This window comes from Numida meleagris, chromosome Z (assembly GCF_002078875.1).
Source record: "Numida meleagris isolate 19003 breed g44 Domestic line chromosome Z, NumMel1.0, whole genome shotgun sequence".
NCBI classification, from domain to species: Eukaryota; Metazoa; Chordata; class Aves; order Galliformes; family Numididae; genus Numida; species Numida meleagris.
In genome coordinates, this window is record NC_034438.1 from 51572109 (window position 1) to 51588467 (window position 16359).

The 16359-nt window shown below is 42.0% G+C and overlaps 1 protein-coding gene and 1 long non-coding RNA gene across 3 annotated transcripts in view; both read left to right on the top strand.

Annotated features, from left to right (window-relative positions):
- CLTA (clathrin light chain A) overlaps positions 1–14662 on the top strand; it is a 28698-nt gene extending 14036 nt beyond the window's left edge. The window contains exons 1-5 of one of the 2 annotated variants that reach the window (XM_021379799.1): positions 170–474; positions 7694–7731; positions 9299–9416; positions 10437–10548; positions 14231–14662. In XM_021379799.1, the coding sequence (XP_021235474.1) occupies positions 267–474; positions 7694–7731; positions 9299–9416; positions 10437–10548; positions 14231–14402 (648 nt within the window). In that variant the 5' untranslated portion in view covers positions 170–266 and the 3' untranslated portion in view covers positions 14403–14662. Of the gene's footprint in view, positions 1–169; positions 475–7693; positions 7732–9298; positions 9417–10436; positions 10549–14230 lie in introns of those variants that run through there. The other variant, XM_021379800.1, reaches the window with a different exon arrangement.
- Positions 483–4616, top strand: LOC110389424. The gene is made up of 2 exons (XR_002433208.1): positions 483–1114; positions 4290–4616. It is a non-coding gene; the product is annotated as an uncharacterized LOC110389424 (long non-coding RNA).

A 16359-nucleotide genomic window follows, 5' to 3' on the forward strand; every position in this document is an offset into this window, starting at 1 on the left:
CCGACCCCACGCCCCCTTTCCGCTCCCCTCTCTCTCTGCTCCCCACCACGCTCTTGGCGCTGATTGGCCCGAGCCCGCAGAGGCGCGCGGAGTATACCGTTAGCCCCGCCTTCGCCGCTCGCTGATTGGCTTTGCCTCCCGGCGGTGCTCATCTCCCATTGGCCTGGGCAGAGGGTCCTCCACTTCCGCGCCGATTTCTGTGTGGAGGGGGGGGCCCGGAATCTGCTGTCGCCCGTGCCCGCCTCGCGCTCCTGCAGCTCGTCCCCATGGCTAACCTGGAGTTCTTCGGCGCGCAACAGTCGCCGGCCACTGCTGGTAACGGGGCGACGGACGGCGCCGAGGAGGACCCCGCCGCTGCCTTCCTGGCGCAGCAGGAGAACGAGATCGCGGGCATTGAGAACGATGAGGGATACGGCATCCTGGAGAGCGGCGACGTGCCGGAGGCGCTGCAGGCGGCGGACGGCTTCGACTCTGGTACGGCGCGCGGCCTCCCTCTCCCGGCGGCCCCTGGCTCGCGCCGTTCCGGGCCCGTGCCGGCCGGCTGGCTGCCTGCTGCCTTCTGGCGGGGCGGCCCGGCCCGGCCTGCGGCTCGCTCCGCTGCCTCTGTGCTCCCGAAGCGGGGTACTGCGCGGGGGGGCGGTGCGCGGCGCTCCGCCCGGCGGTGGTCTGCTCGGAAGCGGCGCTCCGCATTCGCATTTATGAGCGGTTGGGCTAATGTTTAATTTTGCTCACCCTCTGTCTGTTGTGCCTCTGTGACCTTTGTACCGAAGGTGAGAAAACTGACACTGCAAAAGGGGATGCTGCGCTCAGAGGAGCGTGCTTATGTGTTCTGGGCGTCAGGGTGAGGGGGCTCTCCGGTAGTGTAACAGCAGCTGAAGCAGTCCTGAGCGTCTGGCACAAAAGTTTTTATCTGAATTCTAAGTGGGAAGGAGCTGTGAACGCTGTGGTGAAATCCTGTTTCTGTGTTGCTGCAAGACTTGCCCTCTCTGCGCCCAGGGGAGTGTGTCTTGATCTCAAGAGCCATTCCTTTATCTCTTCGAGAACTGGCAGCCACCCTCTTCGGGCTAAGCTGAATTACTTTGCTTACCATTCCACTACTGGAACGTCTTCAGAAGTAAGTTTTCAATATGGAACATTGTTACCAAAATAACTGGTGTTTATGGGGCTGCTGGTTTGTAATATCCCTTGGAACAAAGCACAGTTAAGTGATTTGAGTAATGGAGACCTACTGTATCCAGTACTAACCTAGAGGTACTGCAGCCCTTAGAAATTTGCTCATTCCTAAACGGTTGGCTATACAGACTGCATATTTCCATGCAAACGTCTTTTTCAAATGAAGTGACATCCTCAAGCACTAAACATGAGGGTAATCATTAGAATGCCATCCTGTTCCAATAGCAAGTATAACGTGACTCACATATTTTATAAGACAGAAACAGACTGTGTATGACTCCTTTCTCTCAGAAGCCTTTTTGAAACATTATGCCTTATATAGCATAGAAGAAAGTTGTTGAATATTGGTGTCTCACAGGGTGCAAGTTATGTTTTCTGTGTGTGCAGTCTGGCCATTGCAGTGTGATTCCTTGCCAGCTTGTTAAATGCTTCCAGGATGGGTTGAAATGGAAAAGCAGTTCAGCTGTGTCTGAAGACATTTTTCAGTTCCTTGTCATAGAAAGCAAAACTTTTACTGGAGAACATTCTGTAGAAAGAGAGCCATGAAGTAGTGGATATGATAACCTGATCTAAGGATCTGTGAAGTCTAGGTGTGGTCTGTATGTCATTTTACTTCTTGGTATGAATTTAGATTGCACTGATGCTCTGGCCTGCTGTACAGGTGTAGCTGATCATCTTTTTGGACTTCTGGTAGTCATCTTCTTAATATAACATCCATTTGTTGACTGTTGAAGCCTATACTCACTATTAAGAAAAATAAAAAATGCAATTTGCAATAGTGCAAAATGTACCAGCTCAGGTGACATGTGTATTCGTAACTTCTGCTGCTATTTCTCTTTAAGACTTCTTATGATTCAGTTAGCACCCTAACAAGTATCTGACAACACTAGTCCTTACTAGTTTATTGAACTGTTTTGGTGAATGCAAATTTATTCTTGAATTTATATAAATTCTTAAGAAGAATCTTTAAGTAAACCCTTAAAGCACTGTGGTCAGAGATTTGTGTATTTATTTACTCTTCAGATTTTTTAACCGTAACTCTCTTGAACTTCTGCTTCATGGATCTGCTGGATAAGTTTTTTCTTTCTTCTCTTTCTCAATGCTGGGCAAGAGTTGTAGCTGAGGCAATTCTCTAGTGGAGTGTGAAGATCTTAACTTCAAATATTGTGAGAAACAGTCATCAGCTTCCTTAAATATGCTTGTAAGAAACATGCTGTCTCACACAGCCAAGTGTATAAATAAGTCTTTTTTAAAAAAAAAAAGTTAAACTGACAAGGTCAGTGATGAACTTCATGTACTTAGGCTAATGGAAACATAGTTATGCTTATAGAAACTGTATTCCTGTTAAACATGGCAATGATGGGTACTCCGTGTGCATGGGAAAATCAGCATAATACTGCAAAGCTCTCATGGTCTCCCTGAGCATCACTTCATATTGGTGCTGTCAGGGCTGGAATACTGGCCTGGCCCGTTAGGCCATTTATTAGGTAAACAGCCATTCCTGGGCATATGAGAACTAGTCTTGTTTTCTCTTGAAACATGAAGCTATCTCAGATAATAGCTATCTCAGAAGACAAGAAGTGCTGTGTAAATACTGCAGTATAGACCAGTTGTCTGGTTATTAGTATCCTGATCTCTTGTGGGATCCCCTTCCCATTAAGAAAACAATTGCAGCAGTTCACTTGCTGTGTCCACTCAACAGGAGCAAGTGTGTTTGGGTTGAAGTATCTAGCTTCCCGAATCTGTGTGTCAATGTAAAAATCCTGTGACAGCTTGTTGGTAGCTTCTTATTGAGAACTACATTCAGTGGCAGGCAGTTCTGTGTTAACAATCATGAAAATACTACTGAAGTTTAATGTAGGCTGTCTAGTCTCGAACATTGGCTTCTGTTTCACATTCTGTTTTTATGTGAACTTCACTGAAAGATGCTTTCTCATCTTCTGAAGGGAGGCACATGAGTCTCTCTAGGAGTTAAGGAACTTAAATCTCTCAAGGATGGAGTATCAATTTGCTTGAAAATATCATTAGGAAAGAGTTCTTTCCTTCTGACTCTAGTTAGCACTGCAGACAGAATGAGTTACTTGTCAGGGGCTACTGTTTTTCTTCTTAACTGTTCAAGACTTCAAAGTGCCCCATAAGGTAGCATTGAGAAAGGTTTAATAAAAAAATGTGATAGTGTATTATTATGAAGCTCATGGTAGAAACAAACAAACGCCTATATTGTCCTTTACAAGGGAATATTATGCCTATTGGGAAGTTACTGAAGCTGTTGTGGTGCAGCGTTATTGCAGATACTAGACCACACTTTCCTCTATTGATTATATTGAAATTGAGAACTGTGTGTTATGACAAGAGACTCAAACTAATGAGAAGAGAAGCTCTTCCTGACTTGTTTGCCTTTATTTTACCTGCATTCATGGGAATGAGGTTTTGGCTAGAAAACCTATTTCTTCCTCAATTTCTTGGATCACTCTCTTAAAAAAAAAAAAAAAAAACAACAACAACAAAAAAACACAAGGAAACAAAACCCTCAAACTACTACTTTTTAGAAGATAAGCAGTGAAGAGAATACTCAGTATTTAAAAGGGATGCTAAAAGTAGCTCATAAAAGCACAGTTTAAATATAGTCATATTGAAGTTAATTTCTCTCGCATGGGAGGATACTGTCCAAAGCCTAGCTTGATAGGAAGACATCAGAAAGAATTAATCCAAGAAGTACAAAGTGCTTGGGCTTGAGTTAAAAGTGTTACTCCACGTGGCCCTGCGTCTGGTTCTTCTGATAGCCTTCTTCTCTTGTGTTGGCAGTAAATCTTCACAGAGGCTAGTGAACAAGGCTGAAACTGTTTTGTGCTGCATGGCTGTGTGGTCTTAGAGCAAGGTGCTGCTTTTGATTTGAGGAAGTAACTACACAAAAGATTCTGTTAATGTTTGCTTGCAACACCGCAGTAGCCTTTAGATGTTGTGAATTATAAGTGGGATGTAGTATTGTAGATGGGGAGACATGTTGTAAGACTGTTCTGCTTTAACAAGGCAAAAGAAACAACAAAGGATGCTGTCTGTCACATCTTTGGCATTCAAGATGTTCCGCTTTGTCTTCCTTATCTGTGTGTGCACAGTTTTCTCCCACTGTCCTTGCATTCCACTGCAATCTTTGGGACAAAAGGGACATTGGGAGGAAGTAAACCACCCCCAAGGACTAACAATGGACCATCACTATGCTGGAAGGACTCCAGATGACATGGAAGATCGCCAAGTAAGGCCATGTCTGCTAGGCAGTCATTGGGGGTGGATAGGATAATGAATTTGGGAATGTCATGAATATGTAATACATGTGAATATATAACCTGTTCACGAATGATCAACTGGTGGAGCATTCTTGGAGGGTTATCTCGATGCTACCCCAGCACTGCCAATAAAGAATACCTTGCTGAATGGTAACAAAACTTTGCTGTTAAGTTTCTGTGCATTGATTTTTTTTGAGTAACTTTGAAAGTAGTTAATCTTCACTACAGAAAGCCTCTGACAACTCAGTTGTTGAAATTAAGTACAAAGCTAACCTTAAGTAAGTATTTGTGTCAACTCTAAGCCCTTGGCCAAACCTCTGTTTTGGTCTTGGAACTAGTCTGTAGTTCTTGCGTGCATAGTACTACCAGGAGAACAACTGCTTAAGGATTAATTTGTTTCTGAGTCCAGTGCCATCTACTCAATCTACCCTGTTCCTGAAGCTGCATAAGCTTCCTTGGCTGTTCCTTTCAGCTAGAAGCTTAACTTTGCAAATTCACTGTATGTTGGCTTGTAGGACTGAAGTGGAAAAAAACTGTTGTGCTTATCTTCAAGTTACTCTGCCATTTCTCTTGTAAGCTATTGTACGTGTGGAAGGCGCTGATTCCAGCTGTCTGTTTCTGGGGAGTTTGACTGCTGTTTCCCTTCTGTGTGTGCAAACAGCTGATACAGCTTCTGCTTTCCTCATGGGCTCAGACTCTAAAAGTTGTCTGGGAGTGACTCTGGAAGTTTGTTACTCTATTGCCAGCATGTTCTGGAACTGTGGATGCTTGGATATTTTCTGTGCTTTATCTGAAGTTCAGAAGGAAGCACCAAGGAGTAAGGAATGTTCCTAACTTTTTCAAAAAGCGTGGTGTTAACTTCAGGAGATTTAAGATGCTGTGTTAGGTGTGGACAGACTCTGAAGCCAGTAGAGAACTGTCGTTGTTCATAACTGTTAAAAACATTCTTCTGGGGAAAGCTGTATACAAAATGACATCCTTCTGTGAACAAAAATCTGATACACAGGATTGCTTTGCTTACTGAGACAAAGGCTGGCAAATGTTTTTTTTCTAGATTTAATACTGAGTTACACAAACACTGAGACTGGAGAGTTGAAAAGAGAATATTTGACTGTTGATTCTGTTCCAGTCAGTGTACTTGCGTTGGCATGTGATAGCACAACAATACTGTTCCATTTTATTTTCAGCAGGCAGTGTGCATAGTCAGCATGCTGACTCAGCATTGTAATCACAAGTTCTAGGAAGCTTAAAACTGATGGAAAGCTGTAGTATTTTTAATGCCTGTGACTTGTGTGCCCTCTAACAATACTTTTTGCTGTACCAGTTAGTGTCTAAGCAGAAGACAAGTAGCCCTAAGACAAACACATCAGTTTTCCAGCTCTGCAGTAATGTTGTTCTTTTGACCTCTCTAGATTACCAGCCTGAATGCTGAAGACGTTAATTAAAGTTTTCTCTTTGTATTATGACAAGAAAAATCTTAAAGATGTAAGCCCTCTTGCCCAGCTGGTCAGTCAGTGCTTCCCACCAGAGCACGTCCTATGGAACAACTTCCTTCCCTCCAGAGATCAGAACTACATTTATTTCAAGACTAACCTTTCTTGGGCTCTCCCTCCAGCTAGGTTCTGTATTGTATTTGTCAATACAAGTTGCAGACCCTGGCTTAGCTATAATTCCAGCACAGTCAAAAAGGGTGAACAGCTGCAGCATCCTTATGTAGCATGAAGCGTGAACAGGTTTTCTTTCTGGGCTTTAGTCTCCCTAAACCTAATGAGAATTGTTAGTTGTGACTGTAACTGCACAAGTGTGTGCTCAGTGATCTCTGCGCATTTGCTTTGAAAGAACTTACAGGTTGATGTTAAATGATGTGCAGGATAGCAGCTGTGAAGGAGACAGATGCTGTAAGCTTCCTGTGCCTCTCAAGCCAGTTCTTCTTGGCTCCTGTGACTTGTGGGCAAGAAGCAAGCAAAGTAGTTATTACCCTTGAGATATGAGTCTAGCTCTAAAATACTAGGGTTGTTTATCTGGTAAAACTAATGTGTATTAACTTCAGTTGTGTCTTTCTCCTTCTGAAGTTAATAACTGTGTTCTTGGAGGCTAGTATCATTCAAAGTTACCATGTTTTAGCAAAGGACTTCACAACCTCTTCCAAGTACTGTGAATTACTGTTGTTCAAGAGTCAAGATAGGGGCTTAGTAACACTTTGTTTGCTGGTGAAGGTGTAAGAAGAACTTAAAACAAACAAAGCATGTAACAGCATGACAGTCTGCTCCAGGTGAATTAACTACCTTATTTAGGAAGCTAATGTGAAATGCTTGAGCTTCTGCCCACTGTTGATTTTGATACGGTCTCAGCTTTCAATGTGGAGTGTATTAATGTGGCAGAAACACTTGTGATGGGCTTATCAAGGGTAGCATTACGGATGAGGGAAAGTTGTTAATAGCTTAATATATTGCACAAGCACCTGGTACATGCTACTGTTTCAGAAAGCAGTTCCTGAATATCTTACTGCCTTTTGCATAGTCTGGAGACTTAAATAGTTTTACGAACTCAAATACTCATCTCAGGTTGATGCATATTCCCAGGCCTTTCTTCTGGTAAGGGATTCTAAGCTTCTATGGCAAGGATTCCAGCTGATTCTGTTCCAGAGACTCTATTGCCAGTGTTGTTTCAGAAGGAATAATGCAGCTGGAGAAGTAAAAGGCTATCAAACATGTCATTGCAGAAGAAAGCTGAAAGGTGATTTTTGGTGGTGTTGTTAATATAATTTTTGGACTGGTTAGGAGGTAACAAAACCATGATAAGATTTAGAAAGTGTTGCCCTACCAGATTGTTACACTTCCAGGTAGTGTGGAAAGAGTAAGTCATGCTTAACTTCTGAACAGTTGTCTACTGTTCACCTTCTAAGACAGGGATGAGAAAATGTGAGAAACTCCAGGACATTCCCCATGGCAGCTTCTCAGCAATATCAGCTCTGCTTTTTGAGTAGCCTATAGCAGGAGTTCATAGTGAAGAACTGGTTTTAGTTCTTAAGAATAATGACTCATTGTGTCTTGTGTCCTGGAGAAGGAAGAAAAGTACATAGATAAGGAATTGACCCGTGGGGTATTGAGTAACAATCCCTTACATAACTCCCATACTGGATGCTGTAATAAAGCTTTCCAGACAAGTAAGTGCATTCAATAAATCCAATTGTATTGTTTTTCTCAAATGGTTAAACGACAGTTGTTTCTTTACAGGTGCTGTTGATGGAGTGATGAATGGAGTTGCCTATCAGGTAAAGCAGAAATAATCTGTGCTTAGAATGTGCTGTTCTACTGTGAGAATTTACTTCAATCTAGACTCTTACTCACCATTGCTTCTCTAACGTGCTTGTCTCCTGTCTCATGACCTCGTAAAGCTGCTAATGCTCTCAGTATGCTCCTCCTCTGAACTTGAGGACATCTTGAAGCAGCAGTCTATTTTGAGTTATGGTTGGAAGGGACATGACCTCTGTGAGCAGGTTGACAGGCTCTGTTATATGACTTAACATTTACTTGCTACTGGTGAATAAACTGAATGGAACATGTTCTGACTACCTACTTTAGAGTCAAGTTTTCTAAATTGCATACTCTTTAAGGATAAATCATGTTGTCTTATCAAAATTGGTCTTACAGGGAACAAATTGGCTGAAAATACACATTTCTTAGTGATGTAAAGTTGCATGACATTAAATTGCTGGCACATAACTCAATCACATTATGAAAGCATGTTTGTCACGTAACAGACAATGTTTTGACTGTGTTAGGGAGAAATAGAGCATGTTAACACAATTGTGGTATAGCTGAATTTAATACCAGTTTGGCCACAGCATTGCTGATTGTTGAGAAAGTTCTTTGGGTAGCCCTGTTTAGATGAATACTTAGAAGGAAGCAGTGTATAAGCTACTTTTCCATAGACATAAGTGAACACTGAGATGGGTGAAGACAAACTGCTTTCACTGCTACCATTTTTATATCCTCACTGTTGCTGTGAGGTTCTTGGGAAAACTGCTTGTTATTGGTCCTTTGTGTCTCATTATACAATAAAAGGTAGATGAAACACTTTGATTGCTTACGATTCTAATCAACTACTTTGCTTGATAGAGCATCCACCTGATGAAATGTTTCATCTGTTAAGGGTAGGGTGAACCAGTGAAAACAGTTGGACTAGAAGTATGCTCTGTGGCAATGCAGTTATCTTTGAAAGTCTGATGTATTAATAACCCTATGCACTGCAAGTCTTTGAACTATTGTATGATAAACTGCAAGTGCTAGCATACCTTTTAACATTTAAGCAAAAAAACCCAACAGTGCATCTTGTATTCTAAGCAGCTTATAGCAGTCCCAATTCTGTAATGCCTCTAACTGATATTAGAAGCCAGCTTCCTTTAAGGCTTGCAGATTTCTCTGACTTAGACAAATACAAATTATGGAGAACACTTCAATCTCCTGTGCACAAAAAACCCTCCAAAAATATATTTTTGTTGCAGATATTTAATGTGAAATGAGCTGGGGGGTTTGTAGCCCTACAGCTGAGATTGTAGGAGCAGTCTTCTGCTTTCCTTGGTCATAGACCTCTGGCACAGTTTGAGTTCCCAGTCAGATTGAATTTGTTTGATCCCAAGTTGCTAGAGGCAACTCTGTAGTAATTTACATCAATCCTGCTGTACTTTATAGCAAGAATTTTTTCCACATGTGGTATAGCATCAAATGAGTATAACGTTCAGTTCAAATGTCTACTTTTCTGTAGCTTGCAGGTAGTTATCTGAAATGTACAGTTTTAATGTATAAATGACATTACTATTCCTTCTCCTTCTCCCCAAGGAGAGCAATGGTCCAACAGACTGCTATGCTGCCATATCACAAGTAGATCGACTGCAGTCAGAACCAGAGAGCATTCGTAAGTGGAGAGAGGAGCAAAAGGAGCGCCTTGAGCAGCTTGGTAAGGAGAGTGTTTGTTGTAGTTGTGTTCCTCGTTGAAACTCAGAAGAGGTAGTTTCTTAAGCAGGAATGCTTTTCAAATAATGGTCTTTGGAGTTTAACTTGCTGCTTGAGCAGCATGCTCAAGGGATAAGTCTTCCTGTAAGCAAACTATTAATATTGGTGTAGGAGTTAGCAAGTAAGTAGTTCTCTGAACTCTTTTTCCAAGAGTATTGAAGTGGCCTGTGCTTAAGTTACTAGCCAGTTCCTCAGTTCTGCAACAGAAAATGAGCAGCTTTTATCAGCAGAAAAGGATGAGTAGATACAGCTGTCAGCACTTTTCTCCAAGGGAGGAGATTGCTCATTTTAGGATTGCTGAGGCCACTTGTCATGTAGATATTAATCTAATAGCAGAATTAAATAAGAAAGTAGTAACTAAATTCATCTATCAAAAGCAGTGACATCTACCTGTGGACAACAACAAAGACCCTATAAACTGATGTGCTTTCCAGTTTCATTAAGGAGGAGGCTTTACTTTGAGAATGTCAGGACAACCTTCTGAACATATGATTCCAGACAGAGCTGAGCCTGTTGTTCCTCTTTTATGCTAGTTAGAACAGATGAGCCTATCTTGAACTGTGGGTTGGGTGTAAAAGCAAACTGAGTATCATATTTCTTTCATTTGTCTAATGTAGAGACTTTACTGAGCTTTATTCTGGAACAGCCACAGCAAGGTGACCGTTTTTTTTTTTTAGAATGGTTCGCAGGCTAGCAGACTTATGAATTAGAATTAAGTCTACACATGCTTAGACTGAACTGAACTAGACTGTCTCAGTTGTGCACAGGGACATTCTGTTTAGCTAATCTTCTGAATGTTGAAGGCATTAGAGTTCTCATGGCCTAAATCAGGAAACCTCAGAAACTATATTTGAGTGGATCAAGTAATATTTTGCACTAGAGTACACCCTGAACTATCAGTTGAAATGTTAATGAAATCCAACTGGAACAAACATGACTGACAAGTGAATTCTTGAATCTTTAGATGCTAACTCAAGAAAACAGGAAGCAGAATGGAAGGAGAAAGCAATAAAGGAGTTGGAAGAGTGGTATGCCAGACAAGATGAAAAGCTCCAGAAGACAAAAGCTAGCAACAGGTAAGATTTCTCCAGCCATCTGAAGAGCTATATTGCTGGTTGTGGAAGTAATTAGGTGAAGGAGAGAAGAGTAGAATGTCTACTATATCCTAAGGCACTAGTTCTTCAGCCCACTTAAGTAACCTATGCAATTAAGAGATGAGTGTCCAGTTGTAGACTAGTCTAAGTTTCTTTAGAGGTTAGATTAAATGTCCAATGAGAACGTTAAGATAATGAGCCATTCCTGAAGCTTCCTTAAGACAAAGTTTGAACTTGAGAGAGTTGATCAGTCTGCTCACTTCTTTGTATGTACCTAGCTGCACAGCGCTTCAGTGACTAATTGCCTTGCAGCTAGCAGCCTTACTTGCCACCTCTCAAACTTGGAAGTGGCCTCCTAGTTACTCTGATACAGATTATTTCGTTAACTATCTTAAAACCTTTGGCTGCTTCCTGTGGAAGTTTCTGAGAAATAAGCGGAGTTCTGTGAGTGAAGAATTAAACACTGACCATTTAACTCATTAAATGTCATGCTTGAATTGCCTCATTACTGGCTGTGGAGCAGAAACTAGTGACCTACGCTCAATCTAGTAAAATCTTACACTTCCTTAGAAGCTCCCTGCAGAATTTTAACTTCTGGCTACATAGAGGTAAATATGATAGTGCTGACTTAATACCACTTAGGTCTTCACTTCTGACCTAAGGCTGCCAGTGTCATTTTCTTCAGGTGATCATCAGGGCTGCTTTAAACTTTTGGAATCCATGGACTTCAAGCTAAAATGATTTTTGAAATGCAATCTTTCCTGTCTAAAGGGCTAGCAGGTTTCTCATGAATAGTCTTAGGTAGACATTACTTACTGAATGACGAAAGGAGACTTTATACTTCCTACGGAACTATAGATTTGACACTTCCTTTCCCTTAGATGCAGTCTTTCTGTTGGGCTGAAAACAGGGTTACTGCTCTTATAGGTAGTGGTAAGAGCTCATTACCCCTTTGGCTTTATTTTGGCCATTGGTTTGAGATAAGGGTGTGCATTCTGCAGAAAGGTCAATTTAAAAAGAGTTGCAATCAGAAAAATAAAGTGTTTATCTGAGGGAGTGTTCAGTATTCTTATCAGCCTGGTGAGATCTCTCTACTTCAAGTAGTCTCTGCTATCTGGAGATGATCTCATGCTAACACTAGGACTAGCCCTGAACTAGGTGATATCAATTTTCTATTATATGAGAGTTTTTAAGTTGCTTCTTTAAGTCAGCAGCTTAATTGGTACATTCCATGTGGTAGCTGCATCCCTGATACAGTGAGTGTAGGTGATGCTAGTTAAATTTGCTTTTTAAAACTGCCTTCAGTTGTGTTCTGTACTTCTCATCCTTATCTCTTTTCTCCTGCCTGCTTGCCTGCCTGTTGGACTATTTGCTACCTAGGGTGGCAGATGAAGCTTTCTACAAACAACCCTTCGCTGACGTGATTGGTTATGTGTATGTTGCTTAACTACTGATTCTGTTTGCTAGTCAGCTAGGTAATGAGGAGGGTCAGAAATAGTGCTGAATGTCCAAAGGTGCCTTCTGCCAAATATTTCAGCTAGTATAAGCTAGAATAAGTAAATAGCCATTATTTTTTGGTCTGACCCTGATCTACAGCATTAAGCGCTGTTTTCCTGTGAGGATCACATCCAGCACATTTAGATTATGTAGTATACATACCACTGGAATTTTCTCAGTGGCTCACTAGCCTATAGCATGTTGGGCTTCACAGTTTACTGACCTTCCAGGCCAGTTCAGCAAGATGCTTTGATGCTGTCAGATGCAGTCTCAAGTGGGTGCTGTGTTTAGTCCTAGTCACTTCCATGGTGAAGTATAATGTTTAAATGCATTTTTTGTAATAGGCATTGTGTTCCTGGTCTGTGCCATTTGCCTAAATAATCAGAAAAATATTAAAATGAGTTTTGCATATAGTGCAAGAAGCAGAAATCACAGCTTTAAATCAACGTAGAAGAGGTGCCTATAGAATTTAGGATGCATTAGAGAACATGTGAAAAAGCAAGATGATAGTATTAGAAAGCTAGCGTTAGCTGCTGGCAAAATACCTCACAGATCAGTGAGAAGACAGCCATGATTTTCAAGCCCCAATAACTATGCCAGTTTCTGTGGGGTAAAAGGGTTGCAATGTTCATTGGCTTGTTCACGTATTTTAATTTCTTCCCTTAATTTGTAGACTTGAATTGAAAGAAGGCCATGTCACAGATTCTAAGGGGACACCTTTAGAAGGTGTACGGGTGAGCCATGGTGTGGCTTTGAGTGCATTTATACTGAAGGTCAAGTGCGGAATTCTTTACCTAATTGTAGATGGACGTAAAGCAAGACTTGTGAAATGATGGATTTACAGGTGGTGCTTGACTTTGTTCTGAAGTCTCCTGGAGTTAACTTTGATTTTTCCAATAAAATCCTTATTTTCCTGTAGCAAATGTGCAGTGCAAGTGCTGCAGAATAAAATTGGCAGCATGCTTCCTGAATGTAGGCCAAGCTGCCAGTGCATGTTGAGCCAGCTGATCATTTGCATTAAACTCATTTTCTATATCTGACTTAAACTTTCTCTCGTTTCTTTTCTTCTCTTCACCTTTAAGCACAAACATAAATCATCCTTGCTACAGCCTAGAACAGTTAAGTAAAAAATCTTCACTGCCCCTTAAAAGTGTCATGTCACATAAAGTAGCAGTGTTGTAGTGATCCTTGTCTTCAGTGGTGTCTGTAACCTTATCATCCCTGTGAACAGTGCTGAACCCTCATGGGGGAGCCATCCTCACTGCTTTTTCTGTACTGCTTGTTGGAGTAGATGGATTTGGTTTGATCTCTCAATGCTTACTGCTCTTGTACTCAGGCAGCTACCAGGGCCCCAGTGTTCCAGTACATGATACTGGAGTGTTACACGTGCGTTGAAGCAATGTTTTTGGCAGCACAGAAATGCCGAAAGGATACTACTGGGAAGCCATTGGCACTAACCTTTTGTTAAGAGGTTTTTTGTAAAGAGCCTCCTTAGAGTATCCTTAAGGTGAGAAGAGGGGAAACATGTTTATCCTGCTAGCTGACTTCAGATGAGTCATCCTATCTGCCAAGATGTGCTTTAGACTACAGCACCCACAGGCATGGAATTCATTACTTACGTTCCTTCTGATTTATGCTGCTTCTGTACAGCATTGGGAAATATCAGCAGATAGATAGTTTTATGATGGCCTGAAGGCCTTGGGGCTGTTTTAAATCCTCAGATGGAATTTGTTCTAACACATGCTTGCAGGGAACTGTAAATTTCTAGTTGGCAAGTGTCCAAGGCAAGCCATCAAGTGGTGGAAGCTTAAATATTTAAGAGTTGGGCATTTTTCAGTAAATAAAATGTCTACATAGGAGTACCCTACCTTCTGGCAATTGGTGTGGTGACTCCTGCAGGCAAAGACTCAATGACTACTCTTAAAACCAAACACCTGTATTCCAACATTTTACACAGCAATCTTTTGCACTGCTTGTGCACAGCATACTACTGCAACCTACTTCCATCTCCAGGGTTGGGGCAGTGGGAGCTTAAGTAGCTATAATGTTCACGAGCAGCTGTCAGGTCACATTTCTTATGAAACGTGCTGCAAGGGACTGCATCCTGTAAGTGGGAAGGAGTGCCTTATGTTGGCCATTAACACAAGGTCCGTTGCATTGCTTTCAGGGCAGCTGAAGAAGCCTTTGTGAGTGATGCAGAAGATGTTTTTCCGGGCACTGAGTGGGAACGTGTGGCTCAGCTCTGTGACTTTAATCCCAAGTCTAGTAAGCAGGCTAAAGATGTGTCCCGCATGCGTTCAGTCCTCATCTCACTCAAGCAGGCTCCGCTGGTTCGCTGAAGGAAAGCACAATGGAAACACTACAAATGCAATATCTTAACCTTACTCAGAGAAGCTATGTTTGCTGTAATTGGATTGTTTCGATGTTTTTGTTGGACCAAACACGATGTATCTAGAGCTGATCATTGTTCGATTGCATGTTCTTCCTCATGTTGTCTTTGTTTTAAATGAGAGAACCTCCTGAACTGTAGTCTCTGTTCTTTTTGCACTGAGAAGTCACTTCCAGCGTTACTGAAATTAAAGATGTGTTAAACTGCAAAGTGTGTTGACTCTGGATGAATTGAGAAGCTCTCCTGCACCTTTTTCACACAGAGTGTTTAAATCAACTGTTTCTCTTTCTTGTTAGAGGTTTCACTGTGCTAGTGAATGACCAGCCAGCAGTATCCCTAGTTTCTCAGAGGCTGTCCTGCTTCTCTCTGTAAGCTTTCTTTAAAGCTCTTGAGAGCTTTAGTTAGAACTGCTTCCTTATCCAATTTGTTACACAAGACAGAAGCTTTGGGAAACTGGAGCACCAGGCTTGTTAAGGAGCTTATCTCACTTCAGGTAGAACCAAGGACACTACCTTCTGCAGGTAAGCAATTCTGGGTAGTTTTCTGTTATGTGACAGACTCACTCCAGCTATAGGTCTTGGGCTAGAAAAATAATACAAGGGAATAGAGTAGTTTAAGACTGACATTCATCTGCTTGTTGGGCTGCCTATTTTGGCATATAAGTACTCAACACTGCTTTCACATGCAGAGCCCTTTTGTGTGGAGGCTGCCTGCAGCTGAGCTGCCAAGCAAAGGGAAGGAAAATTTTACTGCTGCTTGTGTAGCAGCTGGATTGCAGCTCTGTTCCAAAGTGGCTTGAAACAAACTTGTTTGGAGATGTTTGTTCCTTCCTTGGCTCTCCAATCTCACCCAACATTCAGGTTAAATTTCAGTCTTGCTCTGCTAGGTACGGTAGCTTAGCTAGTGTGTAGAATTTCTTTATCTTATGTGCATGAGCTGAAAGCCTAGCTCAGTTTGGGGAGGGTTCCAGATGCAGACTAAAGCTCTCTGGTGTTCTGAGGGAGCTTTCTGTGTGCCAGTTTATGCCCATTGCCTTCTGTCCTGGCACCGGGCATTTCTGAATAGAGCCTGACTCCATCTTCTTTACACTCTCCCTTCAGCTATTTATACACATTGATAAGATTCTCCTGAGCCTCCACTTCTCCAGGCATAACAGTCTCAGCTCTCAGCCTTGTAGGAGAGGTGCTCCAGACTGTTTGTCACTTCAGTGGTCCTTTGTTACACCAATGTGTCCATGTTTCTCTTGCACTGGGGAGCACATAACTGGACACAGTGTTTGTTCTAGGTGAGGCCTCAGCAGCACTCTACTCAGGCTGTCTGAAAATTGTTTTAGTTACTTATGCCTTATGCAACAGAGCAAAAAAATAGTTAACTTTATCTGGGTGTATGTAACCCCTTGTCCGTGCTTCAGAACACTGACTCATTTCTTTCTGAAGTCAGCATCTGTTACTGTTCTGTGACTTGATGTGGCAGTCCTGTGCTGTGAGCACACCCTGAGCAGACTCAGTCCTCTACCCACTTTGCTGTTTATCTCCATGGCAGTAATGGGGCTGGTAAAGAAAACCCAGTCAATGGAATCTCAAAAAATACGGACACTTCCCATCTTTTAAACAAAATTCCAGGCATATGCACACCACGCTTTAAGCAGCATCAAGAGAAACTGCAGACTCTACCAAATACATCCTGGAATATAATTGGCTTTGTTTAGCCTGTGGTCAGGTGCCAGGCAGCACCATACTGGCCTGAAATGGTAATGAGCATATGCAGAGCAGAAGGGGGATGGTGACAAGGCCATGGGTTCATTAGAGATGGGAGCCTGAGTACCATCCTGTGTCTTCCTGCATCTGAGAGGAAGCTCTTAGCCAGAGGAACATAGGTGGAAGTTGTCATTAGCCATGAACCATGAA